Source organism: Culex pipiens, chromosome 3, assembly GCF_016801865.2.
Source record: "Culex pipiens pallens isolate TS chromosome 3, TS_CPP_V2, whole genome shotgun sequence".
In the NCBI taxonomy this organism is placed as follows: Eukaryota; Metazoa; Arthropoda; class Insecta; order Diptera; family Culicidae; genus Culex; species Culex pipiens.
This window is the reverse complement of record NC_068939.1, coordinates 8431426-8455677: the sequence shown is the minus strand read 5'-3', so window position 1 is coordinate 8455677 and position 24252 is coordinate 8431426. Positions and strand designations below refer to the sequence as shown.

Sequence of the window (24252 nt, the reverse complement as noted above, 5' to 3'; positions counted from 1 at the left end):
ACTCTCATTAAAATCAAATAAAAAAAGTTATTTTTACAGCAAATCAAAATTTCCAAAATAGTGAATCTTGAACAAAGAAAAACTTAAAAACATTTTTTGGTTAAAAAGCTGATAAAAAAATAGTATGAAAATTTAATTAATTTCAATTGTTTCTAAGAAACATAAAAAACATTTTTTTTAACACAAAATTTTGAATCTTCAAAAAAGTGAAAGGGTATAAAATAACATATTTAGAATGATTAATGATGTTGCCACTATTCAGCGTCTTTAACTATTTGAAGATATTTGATTTATCTTGAATAGATAAGCATTTTATTTTTCCCATGATATTTTCTGGTTATGTTTAGTTTTCTGTGTAAAACTTTGACTTTTCTTGTATTAGTTAAAACTTTGTCTGATTAGTATTCTTTAAGTTTTTATTTTTTGTTCAAAAATGTAAAATGATTTTTTAATGTACGTGTGTTTAGTTAACCAAATGTCTTTTTGTTCAAATTAAAACTTTTGAATGATTTGATTATTCTTTTTCGTTTTAGGCAAACACAAAGTTATCAAAACTACAGGAACATAAACTGCTGCTAAAGTTTTATTAAACCTTGAAAAACAATTGGAAAATATTTCAGTAGATAGATCGACAGGTCCCCAAAATTACATCCTTTTTAAATTTTTCAAAATAAAATTAACAGGAACTGAGCAGCATTTTAATGTTACTAGGTTCTAGTCGACGTTTTTTTTTTCTATGATTTTTTTTAGAAACCCAAAAAGAAGGTGATTTTTGGCGCAAATCAGAGTCCACCAGTGTTAAATATTTATAAGAAACCCACGAATAAAAACCACCCCACTTTACCTTGCTCCAAGCACGCCCCCAGCAACGTCACCACATTCGGGTGCGATCCCAGCTTCCGCATGATCTCCGCCTCGGCCTTCAAATCCCCATGCCCATTATCACTGCGCTCGGTCTTAACCGCCACGATCCTCGTCGTGCCAAAGTGACCCGCCAGATCGTCCGCTTCCGCCTTCCAAACCTGCCCAAAGTTACCCTCCCCGAGCAGACTCTTGAACCGGAGGTTCTTCCGGTTAAAGTCCCGATCGGTGATGATCGACTCGTCCGCCACGCTCGAGGTGTCCGACTGCTCCAACCGCACCACCGGGCTGATCGGCGGCTGCCCGTCCGGAATGTACCGCTCCAGATCGTGCGACACCTTGTTCTCGCGCTTGCAAACGGCCGCCTTGATCACGTACAGGATGATGATGACGATCGGCAGCATGCCGAGTCCGGCCAGCACGAACGTCGCGGTGTTCATCTTGCGCATCTCGATCACCACGTCGCTGTTGTGCTGCAGCAGGACACCCTCGTACGCGATCGCGGGTTTTTTGGTGGCGTTGTCTTGCTGGGTTGGGGCGGGGGAGGCGATCGAGAAGTCCACGTTGGAGGATCGTGTGGGTAGGGGTTCGCGGGACAGTTTGGGGAACACACGGGACAGGATGGGGCTGAAATCGGAGCTGTTGGTGTGGGCGGTGGGTTGCTCTTCGTCGGCGTGGTAGACCACGTCCGGGTAGCTGTCGGTGGATGGCTGCGTGATCACTTCGGATATGATTGGGGTGGGGGTTGTGGATGAGGTTGTTGGTCGGGGAGTCGTGGTGGTGGTTGTGGTTGTGGTGGTTGTTGAAGTCGTGGTGGGAGCTTCCGTGGTTGTGGTTGTGGAGGTTGTTGTGGTCGTGGTTGATGGTACTGGTGCTGGGGTCAGCTCGGGTGCGATCGTAACAGGTAGCGGTGAAGTTTCCGGAACGTAACGTTCCGTACTGGCCTCTGGTTGTGGGGTGGGACGCTCGGTTGAGGTGGTCGTACTTGTCGACAAGTTCTGGAAGATGTGGTTGATGTCTGGGATCGACACCAGATTCCTGGGGGTTTCGTAGTCGTCAACTGGGAGTTGGGTGGTTTCTTCTTCGACGACTTCTGGTTTCAAGGTGGTCAACTCTGGGATGGGTTCAACCACAGGCTGGTAGCTACTCGCACGGTGCAACTCCTCTGGAGTGGCGTCATCCGGATAGTTGATGATCAGCTTGGAGATTTGAGCCAAACCGGTCGGGCTAAACAACCCTGGAAGTTCGTCATCCGGCTTGTGATTCGGTGGAATACGCTCCGTACTGGTAGAGGTTGCTTCCGTCGTCGTCGTACTCGTAATCTGCACCTTGTTCGGCGAGCTGAAGTTGGCACTCCTGGAGAATACCTGCTTGGCGTCAACTGATCCTTCCGAAAGATTGCTCAACGCGATCATCGAGTTGGTAAGGGAGTCCGAATGCACCGGGTTGTCGGTGGGAGTAGTCATCGTAGAGATGGACGGCGCAGCGGTCATTCCGTAGATTCCATCCTTCGATCGTCGCAGATAGTTGTTGAAAGCGACAATGTTGCGGGATTGGTAGGCTAGTCGACTCTGCCAGAACTTGTTCTTCTCGGTTGATGGTTTCGGCGCAGACACCTCCATCATCTCCAACGAGTCTTCCTTGAGCTTGTTGAGTCGCGTCCCTTTCGGGTTGATGACCTGATTTCGAGAATCTATATTCTTGCTAGCCGGGATCAACTTCTGTCCAAAGAACTGATACGACACCAGTTCGGAATCGTCGACTGATCGCTCGGTTGACGTTGAGAACGTCTTGCGATCGCGTGTCCTCTTACCTCTAGGTTCATAGTACATACTTCGCCCTGGAAATGGCTTCGTAGAGGTTAGCTTCGTACTCTCGCCAGTCTTGTTACCAGGTTGGGCTACAAAATTGTTAGTCTCCTTGGCCAGCTTGATCTGCGGACCACTGTGCTGAAGTGCGATCTTCCCAGTCCTCGGATTGACCACGTACATCCCATGGATGGACTCGTCCGTATCCAAGAACTCGTCTACCCCGGGAACGCTGATCCTACTCCCCGGTGGGATGATCAGATTTGACTCCGGAGTGCTGCTATCCTCAACCAGGTTCACCGCCGGGTTGTGATGCCGGTGCAGCTTCAACGAGGACGGCGGATGGTACTCCTTCTGCCAGCGATCCCGCGACAACGCCGTACGCCTCGCTTGCAGCACCGACATCAGCTTGTTGTCCCGATTCACGCCGCGGCGCTTCGGTGCCGGAGTCGTTACGGTGGAATCTGTCAAAGAAGAGAGAGAAAACATTCCGGTTAGTCTCGGGTTGTCGCAAGTTTCAAAGTGCGCGCTCGCGCGCCAAATCTAGCTTGATCGCCAATACGTGACATCGGGGTAGGCTGAGAATAGAAATTTTACAATCGAAGCGGGCGCGTTTTATTGCCCCATTGGCCTGCTGTGATGACAGCTCGCACAGTGGTTTTGCATACGGCGTTTTGTTCCACGGTTGATTGAATCCCCTTGGACTACTGTGTGTTGAGCATTACTCAATACACTCTTCTGGACGACACACAATGGTCATCATCGCGTAACGGTTGCTGCGATCAACTCCATAATCGATTAAACTTTATGTGTAGTGGCTCAATGTCACCCCCACTGCTGCAAAGCCGGATAATAACCGTGGAATGATTGTTCAAATTCTGCTCACACTCGCGGAAGGGTTCTTGGCCCCCGCGGACCCAAGGTACCTCACGACGACAAACAGGTGTGATTTGTTTGCATGAGTGGGCAATTTCACACCAAATCGACCCAGGCCTGGGGTAAGGTGGACACGGACTTAGTATTGTGAGCTCGATGGAATAATGTTGCGGTGGCGGTGCGGCAGCAAAAGGGTACCGATAATTAGATGCCATTTATTCGAGAGGTGCTAATAGAGGCTGGTTCGGTTTAATGGTTCTACCAGGGATGATTGTTTGGTTCGACTGTCTAGGACTGACTTGATTATGAGTAAACTATAGTTGTCGAGAAAAAGGGCTGATGGTATACCGTAGAGAATTTGTTAAGAATGTCAATATGTATAAAGAATACAATGCTGACCATGTCAAAATAAACCTTGCATTATTCTAAAGATCAATAGTTATCTTTCTTAAGAAACTCAAAAAAGGAAGCACTTCATACGGAAGTTGGTCAGTTACACCTCCCATTAATCACAAACCTCCCCCGGGGGGTGGGCTAATAAATCGCGCAAACCACACTAAATCAAATCTCCGGTGCTGCTCGACCACACTATCCACGACATCGTAATCAAACACGATGGCGGGACTTCTGGTAGCTATTCAACCCTCTACTTGGTTTTAGAGGAGAAAGTGCATCCGCTGGGCGGCAAGTGGCGGCGTCAATAGGCGTTCGATAGCATAATTCATACAATTAGTGTGAATTAGCACTCCAACCAGCTGCCGCCAGAGGAGGTCCCCTTGCTTTGTGAATGCTACCGTTGATTAAATAATATGATTTGGAATTAGCACCCCACCGACGAAGGGAGCAATTTGTTTATCAATATGGGACAGCTGTGAGGCGATAAAGCAATTTATGTAATGATTTTGTCATAAATTTCAATAAAATGTGAATAGTTTTTTGTATTTCATTTACGTTTACTGTCAAAAAGTTGTTAAGTCTAATAAAGTTCATGTCCCGTGAATCTGACCGAAGTCTAGGGGGAGGGCTATCAAGACAATATTTTAAAAATCTCACCATGGTTTCAAAATTTCAGTGAAAAAATGTGTTAAAATATATAGGCCGTTGAAAATATACTTTTTGATTTATGTCGCATCCTCACTTTAAAATAGTAAAAAAATAATAATGAATACTTGAATATATCACAAAGGTTTTATTTTGCAAAATATTTGAAATTTTAAAAAACTATTTCGAGTTATACAACCCTTTTATTGAAATTTTGTAATCATGGCTAGGTTTTTCAATTTTTCATTGATTTTTTCTTTGTTATTTCCCCCTCCCCTGACATCGGTCAGAGTTGAGGGACATAAACTCTGATTTTTTTATTGAAATGCAATTATACAACCGGTACAGTTGTCGTGCAATCATTAGTTTTCATAAAATTTAAATTCTAACGATACTTATTTTTAAACGATCCAAAACATGCTAAAAAATGACAATCTACATTAGAAAATTTATTTTATATTTCAAATTGATAAATTGATAATAATTTCAGTGATATAAAGATTACCATTCTTTCTCATTTGCTTCATCAGTACTTACTACTTTGCTGAAGATTTCGAATCGATCAGAAAATCTTTTTCCCATAGTAAAGGATTTCGTATATAAACATATTTCGAAGGCTGTCAAAATAGTTTGAAAATTTTAATAGATAAATAATGATTCACAGTGGCTTGAACATAAGTGGCTTTGAACATAAGTTTTATCCAAATCAAAAATACAAAAAATATTAAATCAGTCAATTTCATAGAAAATTTTAAACAATGGACATGTTTCTAGAGTGGAGATATTTCCTTTCAATGAGTAATTTTAGATCTTATCATGTTTAATTTTTATGACAAAAATGCGGATAGTTATCTTTTAATTCTGGCCAAAAACGGGTCAAAGAACAAATAAAAAGATTAGTACACACTTACATTTTTTTACCGAATTCGATAAAGTTTACCAAATTTTCAACTGCTGAACAGTTTTGTAAACAGTAAATCACCGAATTCGGTAAAAACTTACCGAATGTCGGTAATGAATTTTTTAATTGTTTATCGTACAATCGAAATTCTGTAATTTTTGTCAGATGGTTTACCGATCTAAACTTTACTGATTTTTCAACTATGTACCGAATTCGGTTAAAAAATCTAGGTGTGTAAAAATTTCATTTTGAGTTTCTGTCCCTCAGCTCTGGTTATGGTACAATTTCAAACCAAACTTTTAACATTTGTAGTACACTCAAACCCCGTTGGTTTGACATCAACTGTTGTCAAACGAACGGGGTCACTTTTTAGTTTGACACCCCTTTTACACGGAGTTCACACATACTACCAAATGTTAGTTTTGATAGTGTCCGTGAGCGCTGTGTAAAAAGTGACAGTTCGTCACTTTTTAGTTTGACTTTGACCAACCAACGGGGTACAAACTAAAAAAGTGTCAAACGAAAAAGTGACCAACCACCGGGGGTTGAGTGTAGTAAGTATCCCAAAATGCTTAATATATTATTACAGCTATGCTACTGTAAAAAATTTGGAAAATATCATTAAAATTATAAAAACATTTTTTTATTCTGAGGTTTTACGTCTTTTTCAGATATGTGGTCTCATAATGCAAAATTTGTAAAACGTAAAAAAGCCTTTATTTTATTAATTATGCTAGATTATTGTTATGCAACTTATTCTCAACAGTTTACATTTTAGTTTTGATTTTACAAGATTTTTGAACAAAAATTTAAATTTTAGAATTAAAAAAAAATTAAATTGAAGAAACTTAGAAAAAAATCATTGGCTTAAAAAACATAAAAAATTGCAATCAAAAACATATTTTTTGAATTTATTCAAGGCTCTGTCAATCCCAATTTTTTTTGCATTTGAGAATGACATTTGAGAAGAGCGAAAGGTAATTAAATAATTTTATATATCGTTGTTTAATATTGCTGTATCTCAAAACCGTTGCATCGTTTCAAAAAGTGGTAAAAGACAAACTTGTTGGACGGTCTTGCTGAAAAAATACACACAAAAAAACTGGTCACTTCTTTGAGATTTTTAATTTTGACGTTTAAAAGTACAAAAAGGGGATGCAACGTTATTTTTTTCGTTCAGTTTTGTGCGAAAATAGATGTTACAAAAATTACGATGCCTTACGATTAGGGTTGCCACAAATACAGATTTATCAGTATTTTACAGATTTTTTAAGTGATTAGGTCATACAGAACCTGTATAGATAGAAATACAGATGTTTAGGAAAACATACAGATGAACAGATTTTTCTGAATTTGAAATAAAATTATTATTTTAAATGGCTGAATGAGTCCAGACATTCAATTTTAGAGTATTTGGCATTTAAGCGCATTAAAAAACGGTTTAGAATATCTTTTGTTGCAAAGTTGCTTGAAAATGTCAATACAGATTTTTGTCCCCCTGATACAGATATACAGATTTTTGGCTCTCAAAAATACATAATCAAATGTGGCATTCCAGCTTACGATGAATGTAGGATTGGTCTCCTACAAAAATACAAAAATCATTTATTAAAACTGTACTTTTATAAATGGTCTAAACGTCAAATTTAAAAAAAAAACCAATTGTGCGAACCAATTCTTCAGACAATTTAACATAAAAATCTATATAATAACCATTTTTCGAAGTCAATTTTTTTTGTTAAGATTTAGCAGTTTTAAAAAGAAAAAAATTGAGAAAAAAAGGTTTTGGTCATCTTTGGTTTTTTTTTTTGCCCATGTATGTGACAGATTTGACTTTTCTGTCTCGTAAATATTATTACCAGAAAGCTCGTGCAATTTCCCATAAGTTTCTCAGAGAGGGTCGGGAACTACCGAATTCCGATACGGCATGGAATTGCTCTATCGCTCGCACTATTGCTCGCCCTAGTCCAAATTGTATTGAATATGATTAGGCATGTTTATCAACTAAGTTTCAAAGAGAAGAATTCTGAGCTCTTCAGAATTTTGGTAATGGGAAAATCTGTCTGAAACATTTAAAAAAATAATGCTAGTACAATTTTTTTTAAATTTTTGTCATGGGGCCCCCGAAAAATCAGGGGCAATTTTTTTTTAAAAAGAAACTTGAAATTTTATTGCAATCAGCTGAAATCAATTCAAAATGAAATCTCCTACGTTCGGAAGCATTTTTGTCGCAGTTTTTCTCTTAGTTTTGCCCTTTTGGCACTTTCTGGAATCAATTTTGACATAATCGGAACTTTGAAAATTTCCACGTAAGTTTAAAGTACTGGAGTTGAGCCAAAACCAGGGAACAAAAATTTGGAAAAAAAAAATATGCATATGCCTCTAAAAATTTATTTCTGTATGACATTATACGAAATTTAAAAAGCAATCTTTGAAATTCACCCTTACCCAATCTTAAAAACCAATTTGTTCCGACTAACCTAGTCCCACAGCAAACAAGCTATTCTACGAGATAGCCACAACTTGTTCACGCGCCACAAAACCTATTTGTCATTCCAGAACTCGCGCCCGCTAACCCTAGCCCTCCAATTTGATAAAAATCGACAGCCGTTTAACATTTGCTGCCCAAACGATCATCGGCCAGCAAACAGGTCGATCTGGACTGTTGCGAAACCTTGCTTTGCTGCCCGCTAGGAAGTCTCACCGGGCTAACCCGTAATTGACTTGACACTCGGTACACCCAGCTGACAAACGGCGTTTGGAGGCTTAGGAGAAAGATCATTAATATTCTCCGCCGGACGACGACGACGATCGACTGTCGACGATGGCCACGCCGGAGATAGCCAAAAGTGGTTTTGCCGCGATCTTCGCGACTTCCTTAAACGTAAAGATCTCTGATCGGTCATCGGCCAACCCCCCATGTGCGGCGTGCCGAGAAGTGAGATTACGTAAAATAGTCGTCGTCGCAGCGCAGCGATGTAGGAAATTCAATTTCTCGTTTCGCGTTTGGTTTCGAGCAAAGATCGCAACTCACGCACGCGTGCGCGCCTTGTTTTTCCCACTGGGGTCTCTCCCTCTCAAATCAGCAGCAGCACGACTTTTCTCCTAAGGGTGTACGTACGACGCGAACAATGCGAAAAATCTAACATTTATCTTGTATTGCGCGCGCACGTTTGGACGTGTATCTCGACGTGAGAGATGACGACGACTTTGGCGACACGTTGGGTCTAATTATGGAGGCGAGGTGGCGGTCCCTTTGGGGAGTTTTGCATAACATATCTCAGTGCAAATGGGTATTATGCGATCAGAAAAGTACGAAAACTTTGCTTGTACGATAGTCAGTGACATTTTCCGAAATTGTAAATTTCAAAATAGACAGAAAATAAAATTACACTCCAGAGCAATTCAAGCTCAAAACAGGAATTTTTCAGGACTGTATTACTCGATCCTCTCTGAATTCAATGAAACTTTGTAGAAAGACAAACTGGTAGGAAATTGGAGGGCTTTCTGAACAAATGTGTAGTTTATGTGTAGCATAACAAAAAAAGCGCAAAAATTTAAATTTTCTTCAAGACTTAGACATTTTGCAAACGAATGATTGCAAAACAACTGGAAAGGTATTAAATGCATTTCAAATCACTTTTAATTTAAATTTTTATACATTTTTATTTCTTTGCCCTCCCTCGTGATGTCACGATATTTTTCGTTCAAAATTTTATTAAAGTTGCAAAAAAAATCATTTAAAAAACATGTACACTTTATTGAGACCTATATCAAATACAATGTATGAGGTATTTTCTGTTCATTTTTGGTTTTTTTTTCAATTAGGTTACTTTAAAACTTTATGCAAATTTTGAATGTTGGAACCACAGATCGGAAAAAAGCATAAAACTTTAGGAAACAAATATTTACTTAAATTTATTGATATTTTGCTATTTTTTTGTGCTACAAAAACGTTAATTAAAATTTGTACCAGCCATATCGATGATAAATTTGCATTTTTTAGCTGTTCAAAATTCAAAGGAAGTGTGCAATTTTTCAAAACAATCATAATTTTTTTGATGCGTGCAAAAAAAAAAGAAAAAGTACGTTAAATTTCATAAAGTATTTTATTTTTTATTAAATAAGTGGATATTTTATGAAAATAAAACAAAAGGTTCATGATATCAAATTTCTAGTCAAGCACTTTTTGATTGAAAATTTAATTTCACATCTTAAATAAAGACATTTTTTTTACTTTTTTCCACATTTTTCAAAAACTATGTTTTTTGAAAAATTGGCAACACTGCCAAATAAATGTTAGCCAAATAGTGCTATAGCTCAAAAGAATTCAATATTTTGTGTGAAGTTGAAAATAATAAATGGGTAATTTATTTTAGAGCGCAGCTATTTTTTCTGAGTAGTCCTAAGCAATATCAACAACTTTACTGGTGACACTAAATTGGTTACAATTACATTTTTCAGAATCATATTTTTGAATATTTTAATAACCTTTTTGTATGGACAGTCACCAAAAATTGTATGGATACTTGTATGGACGAACTAGTAATGCAAAATGTCTTTTTTGGTCATGGAAAAGGTACCAACCAAATGAAAAAAAAAAAAAACCAAAAATAAATTTGCATGCAAATCATTAGGCTTAGTGATTTTTCACGCTCGAAAATAACAAATTTCACGGGGACCTCAATTTCAAAACACCGAATTTCACGCAAATTTCGCGGAACGTGAAAAATGTTAAAATAACTCTGAAAATCTTATGTTTAAATTACAGAAACTACTTTTTATGCTTTATTATATATTATACTTCAATAAACTGACGTGAACGTGACAAAAAAAATCTCCTATTTATCAAAAAAAAAGAAAACGTCTGGTTTACGGATGGGATCAATTAATATTTTGAAACAAAATGTAAGGCATGCGTATTCTCATTTATTGAATTGCTATTTTAATATTCAACTAAAAAAGGTTAAAAAGTTTTCGCTGATTTGCTTCTGTTTTATCAGTTTAAATTTTATTGAATTTCATATCAAAGCAAGATTCAACAATCTTGTCCATCCAAAATATGCATTTAGACCATTCAAAATAATTTTTAAGGTTTTCATCTCTCTTTTTAAAAAACTAAATTTAAAATCCATAGGCAGAAATATTATAAATTGTTACGAAATCGAAATTTTTATTAAAATAAGAAAAGAAAACAAAAAAAAAAGTATTTTTTAACTTTCAATGGAATTATTCACACAAATAATCAAATATTTTTTAAATAAAACAGGACTCAGAAAAAAATCTGAAATGTTTTAAAAAGGTAATTTCAAAGATTAAAAATACTCTTCATTTTATTTTAAATAAAACAAAGCTTGATTCTTTTAATTTCTTTTGAAATCATACATTTTAAATAAAATAGCAGTAAAATTTGTACTACAGTGAATTAAAATATTACTAAATTTAGTTAGTTTCTATAGAAACTGAAAATTTTAATAATTATTCAAATGGTTCATATCAAGCTTATCAAACGAAGACTAATAAAATTTACTTAAATAGTCTTTATGGTTGAAATATTTATTATGAAGTCATTTGGAAAAAAGGGATATGAGAAAATTGATAAATTTCAAGAATCCGGAATCACGGAATCGTCAAAATTCACTAACCCTATATAAGTAATTGAATATAAAATTTCACGGGATTTCACGGAAAAGCCAAATTTCGCGGATTTCACACTGTCCGCGAAATCGTAAAATTTCACTAACCCTACAAATAATGAAAAAAATAATAATTTGTACTAGCCTCGATACAATGTCATGCTGAAACAATACCTACAGCATTTCTCAGTTGTATCCCGCCCACCAATTTTTTGTGATGTTTTGGGCCTTTTTTGCACTGGGGCTTTAAAAATCCTATGGATGATTAGCAATTTTGAATTGAGGTTAAGCATAATTTACGATTCAAATATAAATAGGTATGATTGCATGACTTTTTCTACAGTTAATTAGCAAATAAATTCTAAATTCAATCAACTACTTTAATCCGAATAAACTGTCATGGGCAATAAAAAAAAGTCAGTCACCATAACCTCCAGTGGTTGAAGCTAAAACCAATATTTCCCTGCAACATTGTTGCTCATGTGCTTTTTTCCATCAAGTACCACACAGAAGTTGTCGTCCCATTAGACATACAAAAACAAAGCAAGAAAGAAACACTTTTGTTTTCAAACCCAACCGACCACCGACAACCCGACGACCGACGTCCCAAATCTGGCCCGATCGATCTCCTCTTTCGTTTTCGTTCAACATGAAAAACCAATAAAACAGTGGCAGGCATAATTTATGTGACATACTCCACTCTTATAATTTTACATGTGGTGGTCTCGTAGTTGGTTGGTTGTTCGGTCTATTGAAGAATCGTTATTACATGAGATCGCGGCCTAAAAATAACTACCGTGCAGTCATCATTAGAACACAATACCAGCCAGTCAGCCAGGCGAATATCTTGATAAGTCTCTCGACTCGTCGTCATCGGGTTCACTTGCCGGGAAACGCGAAAATCGTGATTCAATTGTCTAATGGTCTGAGGAGGGGTAGAATGGAACTTTGTCTATGGGTACAAAACCTGGGGGGGTTGTTGTTGGTTCTCACTTTCAATGCAAACTGTTAACAGCTCTTCAACTTCGGATAGGAGGGCTCACAGTAAAAAAAAATGTAAATTTAGTTCTTATTTGAAATCAATAGGAATTTCTTGACTTAACTAACCCATTTTTTGCAATTACATCAACGAATTTCATCCAAATATTAATCTTTTAAAGTGTCATTCTTGAAGTTCCTCCAGCTAATACAGGGTGTAAAACACGACTTCCAGCGGTTTGGCGAGAGGCGCTGCTCATGTATAAGCGAATCACCTTCCTGATAAGATTGCAAACTGTCAAGAACATGCCCTCGTGCTCACGCCACCCCAATCCGTGGCGGCGGCGGATGACGTTCTGCGCACAGAAGTTCAAGTTTGGTGCAGGCTCAGCCGCACCTTGCCTGAGTCGTTGATCGGTTATTGGTTCTCACGGCATCAGCGAGGCTCAGTTATGGCTTCGAACTTCAACCCTTGGCAGGTCGACTAGCGGTGAAATCAATTATAACGCTGATGGGGGCAGGTTAGACAAACGAATTAGACTGCTAAAGTAGCTCAAGTACAAATCTGGGGGACTTGAGATGCATGACTTGGGGCCAAATGGGGGTTTCAATTAAAATCAGCGGAGATGATAGGGATCTTGGAATGATGGCAATTTTATTACGAGTTCATCCAAAAGAACGTAGTATTTAATCAAATTTCCGAAAGTTCATTCCAGTTCAAGTGTATTAACAAATCGTCGCTCGTGTGCTATCTTGTGACACGTCCTATCTTTTTACAGCAGACGTGTCACAAGATAGCGTACAAGCGACGAAATGTAGAAAATTTAAAATTCTGCAAAACTTATTCTATTCTTATCATAAGTTACTACTTTATCGGGTTTCAGAGCATATACATTTTTTTCACCATTTTCCACGACGAACGACGACGACGGCCATGATCAACGACGATCAACTTTTTCAAAAAAAATCGTAAAATCGAGATAATGTTCAAAAATGGGAGGAATCGTACCGCCTCTCCGTACCGAAATATCGAACCTTTAGAACAAAGTTTCACGCAAATCGAAGAGGGGTCGGGCAACTTTTGCCGATTTCGTGTAAGTTGGCGGAGATTTCAAATTTTAAGATCACTAAATTTCGTTATAATTTGTGAAACTCTAACATTTTCTTAAAAGGCTTAATTTTTTCAACATTAAAAATAATTTCATAAAATAAAATAAATTTAATTTTGAATAAACCCAGTTTGAAACCTCTGATTTTTTTTGAATTCCACATTTAAAGTGTTTGTAAATGTGTTATTTCAGAGACAGAATTTCTCATTTAATTTCGTAAGCCGTCAAAGAAATTTTTATAAACTACTGTCAATGCTCCAAACAGAGATCACTGATTTCTAAATATTTTTCTCTTTTACAATGGAATTTTTAAGCTTTTTAAAATCATTTGATTCTGCATCATGATTGCCTCCTCCAATCCTGATCTTTTTAATATCAACTCAGAGAAAATGGACTGCATGCTACTGAATGTTATAAAAATGTCTGCAATTATTCTATCATCATTAAAAATAAATTAATCCATCTGAAAAAATAATCTTAAAAATCATTTCAACTAATCACAACAAACTCGTTTATTAAAAAGTAAAGGTAAAATTTTAAAAACTATAAAATAAAAAATCATATAAATTGAGATAACTTGATGATTCCGAAGTTTTTTTTGTATATATTTGACTGTTTTTATTAAATAATTTAGGTATTCATAGCATTCATTTCTTCGTAGAGTAGTACGAGGCAAATTTTAAAAATTGAACAACATAAGGTAACAAGATTTGCTGTCAGGATTTCTAGCCGTGCTGCTATCGAAGTGATTGCCAAATTGTAAATATTCAGACACCAACATAACATAAAATCGACAAATTTCGTAAAGATTTGCAAAAATACTTCAACAGATCTCTTGTAATCATTAGTTCTCAAAAGAATCTAAGTTTAAACAGCTCACAGTAAAAAAAATGCTGGTAATCATAAATCTGGGAAAGGTGAAGTAAAAAAAAGTGCTTTTTACATCATAAAATGGTTAAATTATCGTCAGTTTCTTTTGAACTTTACTTTTTTTACACATTATTTGAAATAAAATGACTCAATAAAGAGGTAATATACATCCATCCATATTTTTAACGTTAAAATATGTTTTTACTGAGAGAGGAACATTTACGGGAAAACTGTTTTATGTAGGGGAGAGTGATTTTAAAAATAGTATGACGACAAATTTAACATCAAATGCGTAAGGGTTTTGGAGTTGATAAGTTTATCAAACAATTCATGTATAAAAAATATTTTTTTGAATAATTTTTGAATGTTTTCTATACATATCAAAACAAAGAAAAATGTGTGTAACTCAATCTAAACATTTTTTAATTTTTTTCTATGTTTTCTACAATGAGTTTTAGTTAATTTCGCACAACTTTCTAGAACAAAGCTAATTGATTTACCCACATGCTGACGAGATACAAGCTTGGGATCAAGTGTCACCGGGAATCAAGTCTCCTCACTCTCCCCTAAATTGAAATTTCAGCAATATCCAGATTTTTTTTTAAATACAGTAGTTGTTCGGTAACTGTGCGCTGTTTAACTGGGGTGCTTTTTAACTGGGCGCTCGATAACTGGACCGTAGCCCAGTTAAAAAGCAGACAAACGTCAAAAAACCAAAACAAACCAAAATGACCGAGGGGTTAATGGATGCAAAAATCATTTTTAATAAATACAACAACTTTTTTCAAACATTTATTTAATGTCAAGTCACAATTAAAGAAATATGAAAAATAAGTAAAAAAAAAAAAACTTAACTATTGGCACTACGCCCCCCGGGGCATGGCCTTCCCCTAACGTGGGATTTCTGCTCCAGCGCCTCTGACGAGACAGGAGAAACCGGGACCGACGTTTTACTTCACCATCCGATAGAAGCTCAGTGGATAAGGCGGGAATCGAACCCGCGTCTCATAGCATCATTGGGATCGGCAGCCGAAGCCGCTACCCCTGCGCCACGAGACCCACATGAAAAATAAGTATTGTACATTAATTTGAGTAACTTTTATTATGATGTTACATCAGGAAAATATTATGCATCGGTGGTCCCCTCGTAATTTTTCGTTCAGCCTAGTTAGCGAGCAGCATTCGGTGACTGGGCTACGTTCTCAGCCCAAGTACTATATTCTAAAATTAAAAAAACGGAAATAAAAATGTTTTCAAATGTTTTCGAATTGAATTCAGAACTATTTTTCTCAATAAAACGTTGCAAGTTTTTGACAAAAAAAATCTCCCCTCGAACATTTATAAAGAAAAATATTGGCAACGACCTAATACAAATCTGCCAACCTTTAGAGGTCCCCCAATTTCCACGATCTGTCACTTCTGTCAGCAAAGCTAACTATCGCAGCTGCTGCTGACGCAGGAACCTTGACTTCACGCCATTCTGCTCAATCCATCACCTGTCCGGTTTTTCGGGGGTCCGAACCGTTCTGCTCAACATTCCAAACTATTATTCTGAATGTGCGCTGTGTTTTTCTCTCTTTTTTGCTCCGTTCGATTTCACACTCATCCGGTGGACAAATGGTCGGTCAGCAGCTGTGCACTTGGCCGTCAAAGTCGTCGCAAAGAACCATAACCCAGATATTGGTGCGCGTCCAACGGAGAGAAAACGTCAATAAAAAAAAGTATTTTTTTATGTTTTTGCACGCGCGCCACCCGGTCCAAGCTGATTTTTGCACAAAAATGCAAATCACGACCCGAAGTCGATTTCGCTGCACCGTCGTCGTCGTCGATCAAGATCAGTGGGTCAACGTCAAACGGCCGCGACAGCCGAAGTTGAATTTTGGAGCACTCTCTCTCTTTCTCGTTTCACCATGTGAGAGTGTGTGTGTGTTTGGATCGGATCCGGCAACGGAACCGGGAACTAACGGGGCTGCAAACGAAAAGAAAATCCCATTTCGAATTCTGCGATCGAATCGCGATCGATTTCGTTCGCGAAAATTGAAGCAAAGAGCAAAAAAAGTGAGCTCAGCTCTAACGAGCCACAGCGAAATAGTTTCGCATCTTCGTTCCGTTCCTCTAAATTTACTCACCGTAAGCTTGTGTGTGAGTCTGAGTATGCTAATCAGATTTTTACTCATGATTTTGGTGTCGCTCGCTCGGGCTTGATCTTTCGCGATCGAATTTCACGCTGGATGCTAATGAGATCACGCGTCGTCGTTTTGTTGTCGTGTTTTCGGAATTGGCTTCGCAGATTGAAAGTAAAAACACGCGATCGAGAAAACGGTGAGAAGTAGAACGGTCAATTTGCTTTCGCTTTTAGCAGGGTGGATTTCGTGGATTTTTTTGGAAGTCGTTAAGTCGATTTGACATGTTTATCAGATGCGTGGATTTGGATTGAAGCTGAGTTGGAATTTCAGAAATGTCATTGGTTTTGGTAGTTATTTCAAATTTCTCAATCACTTCCAACATTGAAATTTTTATTCTAGCAAAAAAATAATGAAGATTATGTTGCGTATGATTTAAAAATTTAATCAGCAAACAAATATTTACCAATTTTTTTCAAATTTGTTTCATTCATGGATCCAAAATTATGGAAAATATGGGTTTATTCATTGATTCCGGATTTTTCTTTTTTTATTTATATGGTCGAAACTTTATCCATGCATTCTCTATGACAAAAGAAACCCTTCTGCAGCATTATTTTTGACTTCCTACAATTAAGCAGGCTAGTCATACAAAATGAGAAAAGATTTTATGATCGATTTGGTGTCTTCAGCTAAGTTATAACTTGTTATAAGGACATTTAATAAAAACAAAAATAAAACGAAAAATATATTTGCATTCCTATTTAAATCCGTAAATTGTAAATTGTAAATTGTAAATTGTAAATTGTAAATTGTAAATTGTAAATTGTAAATTGTAAATTGTAAATTGTAAATTGTAAATTGTAAATTGTAAATTGTAAATTGTAAATTGTAAATTGTAAATTGTAAATTGTAAATTGTAAATTGTAAATTGTAAATTGTAAATTGTAAATTGTAAATTGTAAATTGTAAATTGTAAATTGTAAATTGTAAATTGTAAATTGTAAATTGTAAATTGTAAATTGTAAATTGTAAATTGTAAATTGTAAATTGTAAATTGTAAATTGTAAATTGTAAATTGTAAATTGTAAATTGTAAATTGTAAATTGTAAATTGTAAATTGTAAATTGTAAATTGTAAATTGTAAATTGTAAATTGTAAATTGTAAATTGTAAATTGTAAATTGTAAATTGTAAATTGTAAATTGTAAATTGTAAATTGTAAATTGTAAATTGTAAATTGTAAATTGTAAATTGTAAATTGTAAATTGTAAATTGTAAATTGTAAATTGTAAATTGTAAATTGTAAATTGTAAATTGTAAATTGTAAATTGTAAATTGTAAATTGTAAATTGTAAATTGTAAATTGTAAATTGTAAATTGTAAATTGTAAATTGTAAATTGTAAATTGTAAATTGTAAATTGTAAATTGTAAATTGTAAATTGTAAATTGTAAATTGTAAATTGTAAATTGTAAATTGTAAATTGTAAATTGTAAATTGTAAATTGTAAATTGTAAATTGTAAATTGTAAATTGTAAATTGTAAATTGTAAATTGTAAATTGTAAATTGTAAATTGTAAATTGTAAATTGTAAATTGTAAATTGTAAATTGTAAATTGTAAATTGTAAATTGTAAATTGTAAATTGTAAATTGTAAATTGTAAATTGTAAATTGTAAATTGTAAATTGTAAATTGTAAATTGTAAATTGTAAATTGTAAATTGTAAATTGTAAATTGTAAATTGTAAATTGTAAATTGTAAATTGTAAATTGTAAATTGTAAATTGTAAATTGTAAATTGTAAATTGTAAATTGTAAATTGTAAATTGTAAATTGTAAATTGTAAATTGTAAATTGTAAATTGTAAATTGTAAATTGTAAATTGTAAATTGTAAATTGTAAATTGTAAATTGTAAATTGTAAATTGTAAATTGTAAATTGTAAATTGTAAATTGTAAATTGTAAATTGTAAATTGTAAATTGTAAATTGTAAATTGTAAATTGTAAATTGTAAATTGTAAATTGTAAATTGTAAATTGTAAATTGTAAATTGTAAATTGTAAATTGTAAATTGTAAATTGTACATTGTAAATTGTAAATTGTAAATTGTAAATTGTAAATTGTAAATTGTAAATTGTAAATTGTAAATTGTAAATTGTAAATTGTAAATTGTAAATTGTAAATTGTAAATTGTAAATTGTAAATTGTAAATTGTAAATTGTAAATTGTAAATTGTAAATTGTAAATTGTAAATTGTAAATTGTAAATTGTAAATTGTAAATTGTAAATTGTAGATTTTAATGTGTGGAAATTGCACCTCATCGTCGCAAATGATATAAATTCAAGATGGCTTCACAAATTCATCACTACAAAACAAACAAAAAAGCGCCAAATTGATTTGCCAACTTATCACCAATTCCGCTCCGACAGCAAATTCGAAGGACAAATTGGCCAAAATTGACCGTCACCGACGAATGCGGCGCCGCTATCAAGAAACCACCCCAATTAGCTCCTCGTTCCGAATTTACACCCGCCTCAAAGTTGACCATTTCAATCAACCGGCGCGACAAACTTGTCAAAAGATCGTCTACGAGTTGATTTTGTGCGTCGACGTCACTCGGAACGGAACCTTCAAGTGTGTGTGTCTGTTTTTTCGAGGGTCATCTCTCAGTGTCGGTCGCGGATGAGTCGCTGAATGCTCTCAATGTCACGTGTGTGTGATGACTTTGTACGTGTACAACGTGTACCGTATACACACATCTTCTAATGGGGGAGTCGGAGGAGTCAAAGGTGGCACGGTGGAAACGGACAAAATAATGAGCATTAATTACGAGTAGCAGCTCCACAGTTGTTGGTTGATGGTGGTGGTGGATGCGGCAAATCGCGAAATGACAAGGATGGTGCTGTTGATGATTTGTTTGTTTGTTTTTTTGTCGGTTGGTTGGTTGGTGCATAGAGCATTGTGCTAGACAGTTGTGTTAGCTAGAGATACTAAACCTTCTGTGTGAGAATGCAACTTAACGAATGATAAACTACTTCACGCAGATCTTTACTTGTACGCTACAAAGTTCTGAGGCTTGTTCGAAGTCACAAACCCGCCAAATGTGTGCACGACCTAAATGAGACTTTAAAAAAATGTTGTGTACTTAGAACTTGTCGGTGGGTTTGTTTAATGCAGCATTAAGTGAGTGCTTTGTTTGCGCTGGTAACAACTTGGAGTTGATGTTTACAGCCACTGGAGAACTTGTTATATGGAGTGCTGCATACTTATTTTTGGTGTGCTAATGAGCAGAAAAAGACTGTCAGGGTTGCTTCAGTTTTTCAAAAGGATACTCTTATTCAAAATAATTTAAAATTATTTGTATTGATGAGGTTTTTCTTCGTAATTTTCAAACCTCGATTATTCGATGATTCCATGTCAGAAATTCGATTATACGAAGGTTTCCATAAAACCTTTCATTTCATTTTCATTCGAATCGAATCATAAAAAAGCCTTTGTTACATTTTAACTTATGAAATTGAATTTGAGTTCAGCGACCCCAAATAAGTTGAATTCGATCTTTTGGTTGCTAGATAGATAACAAAATAATATGTTACAGTTTTCCAATGTCGTCAATTTGGCCGCAATCACACAATCAGAGTCATGTATGGATTCATATTTTAGGTCAGAGACACAAATTTTGATAATTTTTCCTACAGTTTCTTCCTTGACTTGACGAAAAGTGTAAACTACAAGTTAGCCATTCCAATAAAGCAACAAATACAAAGATAAAATTATCCGGTGTGAAATTTCGGTGAAGACGTCGGATAATCGAGTACAGACTGTACATTGTATTTTGACTATTTCGAAAAATTGAATTATTGAAAAAATGAATTTTGGATCTGCCCTAACTTGGCTAGGAACACCCTAATGCCAAAAAAAATGAGTGTCCAAATATTAAGACCTTGAAACCTCCTGTGCGATTTCAGGCTATTTTAAATTATGTAAGTTGTTAATATTGCCAATATTTTTTAAAGTTTATGTTCCTCAATTAAAATGCATTTTACACCTGCCCAGTTGGTTAGCAATCTTTTTGCAGGGTTGTACATTGGAATTCCACAAAAATTGAAAACATTTTTGATCGGTCCCAGACAAATGACGATTGATTCCCAATATAAAGATATTCATATATTTTCAAACCACCTACAGTATGTAAAAAAAGTATTTACACCCCTTGGGCACTATGCACATTTTGTGATGAAACATGTAAACAATTTAATGTTGACATAAACCTAGTACTACGTTTTGTTCAGAAACTCATGCCGAACATTTTGCTGCAAAAAGCTCATGAAAAGATGTTTTCTATAAAAAGTTATATAACAAATACTATTACAAAAATAAAAAAGGTGCAAAAAAAGTTTGTACACCTTTCGAAAAATTAACATAAATAAAGTTATTTGTTGACAAATCACCATAAATCCAGTCTCCCAACTCCAGATAGGCATCCTTGACTGATTAAAAAAATAATTTGGATTGAATATAAAGTTTACTAATTACTTAGTATAAAAGTTTATATAACTCTGGAAATTCTATATAAAACTTATCTAAACTTAATTTTGCAAACTTTCAATTTAACTAAATGTCAATATATTACCATAGAATTGCTAAATAAACATTTTGGAGTGGGTATAACACCGTTTTGGAATCTTTGTATCGCTAGAATAGGTTTTTCGTTGGAATTTCGTACCAACCCGGAATTACGTCGTCGGAAAATCCACCGGCATTCGAACCGGTCCACAATTAACAAGTCAACCTATGTGGCATCGGAAAGGGCATAAAATTTCCGATCTTTTGATACCCAGACATCTAGGTTTTCTATAAAACCCACGTTTTTAAATACCTAGGCAAAAACGTTGTTATGGTTTCGTTTGAGCAATCTGCCAAAAATGTATGGAATTTCGTAATTTTTGTTCTCGTGGATCAAACTTACTTTTTGCCCAGGTATTTAAAAACGTGGGTTTTATAGAAAACCTAGATGTATGGGTATCAAAAGATCGGAAATTTTATGCCCTTTCCGATGCCACATAGGTTAACTTGTGAATTGTGGACCGGTTCGGATGCCGGCGGATTTTTCGACGACGTAATTCCGGGTTGGTACGAAATTCCAACGAAAAATCTATTCTAGCGATACAAAGACCCCCAAAACGGTGTTATACCCACTCCAAAATGTTTATTTAGCAATTCTATGGTAATATATTGACATTTAGTTAAATTGAAAGTTTGCAAAATTAAGTTTAGATAAGTTTTATATAGAATTTCCAGAGTTATATAAACTTTTATACTAAGTAATTAGTAAACTTTATATTCAATCCAAATTATTTTTTTAATCAGTCAAGGATGCCTATTTGGAGTTGGGAGACTGGATTTATGGTGATTTGTCAACAAATAACTTTATTTATGTTAATTTTTCGAAAGGTGTACAAACTTTTTTTGCACCTTTTTTATTTTTGTAATAGTATTTGTTATATAACTTTTTATAGAAAACATCTTTTCATGAGCTTTTTGCAGCAAAATGTTCGGCATGAGTTTCTGAACAAAACGTAGTACTAGGTTTATGTCAACATTAAATTGTTTACATGTTTCATCACAAAATGTGCATAGTGCCCAAGGGGTGTAAATACTTTTTTTACATACTGTATATCTGCCAAAATTTTATAGAGACTTTTATGGACGAACCAATTATGCAGAATGGCCCGCAGAAAGTCAAATTAGTTTGGAAAGCGGCCAAATTTTACCAAAAAATGTATGGCAAAAGTCAAAAATTAAAGTTTTGGTATCTTGGTCAATGTCGAGGAAAAAATCATTGAAGCAATTAATATTTTCAAATTTCAAGCGACATTTTCTTAGGTAAGGATTCATAAATGCTTAAGAAATGATTACAGTTGCAAAGTAACAATTTTTTTCTGAGGTTACACGCTTGTTTATGATTTTTGATCTATTTTATGAACCCATTAATTTACCCATTTAGGCCGTTGCAAATATTTTTCAAAGTTTAACATCGGGCTAAAAAATCCAAAAGCAATTTTTTTTTCGAAAAACTTTAAAAATTTAATGGAAATTGAAGTCTAATCAACTTAAAACATTTTAAGATGCATTTTTCTGTTTATATAATAATATTTTGCTCACTTAGGCTCCTTAAGAATACTATGAATTTTGTGTAATTACGTTACACAGTACAAAAAGTTTTTTATGCGAGAAAATAATGTTTGGTGTAACATTGTGGAAGCTTTTTTTTCATTCAAATGTTAAAGAAAAAAAGAAATTAAAAGGCATAATTTCTATTTCGATATTTTATATTTTTTTGCCCCCATCTTCGACTTTGGTCAGAGCTGAGGAACATGAACATGACAAATATTTTTCAACGACCTAAATGTATGAAAAAAAAATAAAAATAATTTCTAAGCTGTTCACAATTAATTTTTCTAGTTATTTTATCAAAGACTTATTTCGTATTTTTTGTTTCTCTCAAGATCGAATTGGTTGGTTTTCTCGACTTTACCTCAGGTGATTCACTTGGTTAAGTTTTTTGTCAGAAAGTTTGTTCACAGCTTTAGATGTGCTATAACGATGATTTTTTAACAAATTTAACAAAGTCTGCCCAGATTTTTTGAAATAATACCATGTACTGATTTCATTTTTAACGTTAAAAAATAACAATTTATTTGATTTTCATATCTTTAGCATACAAATATTTACAAAATCCTAAAATTAGGAGTATTTTTAAGGTAGTCATAAAAATTTATTTAATCCTCTCAATCGATGATTTCTACACAACTCTACATTTTGAGAGTCCTTGTTCTGTTGATTTCTCGTCTAGTTCTGTAACATATGGATTCCATAAATAGGCTCCAATTGACTAAATGAGACTTTTGATGATCATTTTCATCCAGTACATAACGTACCATCATCTGGAGTGAATCTGGACACATGGTGTGAATTGGGGCAGCTGTTTTTGCCTTGTTGCTGAACAATATAAGGATATTTTGGTTTCGAATTTGACAGAAACAGAACAAAAAAAATGCATCGTTTTACACATTTCAATCAATTATCTATAAGTACTCTAAAAATTGCTGCCCATATTCAGACTGTAGTACCGATTCGCCCCAGTTGACGGAAACAAATGTGGGGTATAATTGTTGTAAAATCATCATAAAAAATTGGTTTTGTTTATTTTATTTAGAACTGACTAAAAATAAGGTAAGTTAAGGCAGTGTAATTTTCAAAATATTAACAATTCTTAATTTTAATTAGTTAATTTATCCCTTCAAAAAAAAAATATTTAGCGTCTTTAAGAATCAGAATCGAAGGTAATATTTTTCAAAAAAAGTAAATAATATATGCTGTGATACTAGAATAAGATATGCCTCCTTTTCTATAACTATACCCCATCTATTTCGAAGATTATTTTGTAACATTTTTCCTTCAGTAGATTAACTCATTCTTAAAAAAAAAAAAAAAAAAAAAAAAAAAAAAAAAAAAAAAAAAAAAAAAAAAAAAAAAACAAAACAAAAAACTCATTCTTAAAAAGCACCTGCAAAATCTGTTCCAAACTATGAATTGATCAGCTGTTGAAAGATAGTCCACACTTTGAATGCATAAACAATGGAATAATTAAAATGATAAATTAAATATATAATATTTGGTTTGACAACCTCTGCATTTTCACAACCATCGTCACACCACCATGAAATCATTCATAAACTCTCCGCTAGTCCGTTCGCTTTATTTTACCTCCCGAAGCCCTTATTGTGTGGCAGTTTGCGTTCCAGTCTTGCTTTTCGGTACCCCAAACGACTGCTGCAACAACCCGCTCAAAACAAAATAATGACTCATTTTTAAGCCACACACGTCAGGTTTAAGTTGAGCAATTAACGACTGGCAGCCAAAACAACAACAACCACCACGAGCAGCGGTAGTCGTCGTGTGGAACCCAGAAGCAATTCGGGCCAAGGAGAGGAAGCATCTTGAGCGCCGCCGTATTTCCTTATAGTCAGATCTTGGGTGAAAT

At 34.9% G+C, this 24252-nt stretch overlaps 1 protein-coding gene across 2 annotated transcripts in view; it reads right to left on the bottom strand.

Moving 5' to 3' along the window:
• LOC120426884 (probable LIM domain-containing serine/threonine-protein kinase DDB_G0286997) overlaps nt 1-24252 on the bottom strand; it is a 158884-nt gene that overhangs the window by 4130 nt on the left and 130502 nt on the right. Inside the window, exon 4 of one of the 2 annotated variants that reach the window (XM_039591689.2) lies at nt 845-3133. In XM_039591689.2, coding sequence (XP_039447623.1) covers nt 845-3133 — 2289 coding nt within the window. Of the gene's footprint in view, nt 1-844; nt 3159-24252 lie in introns of those variants that run through there. The other variant, XM_039591696.2, reaches the window with a different exon arrangement.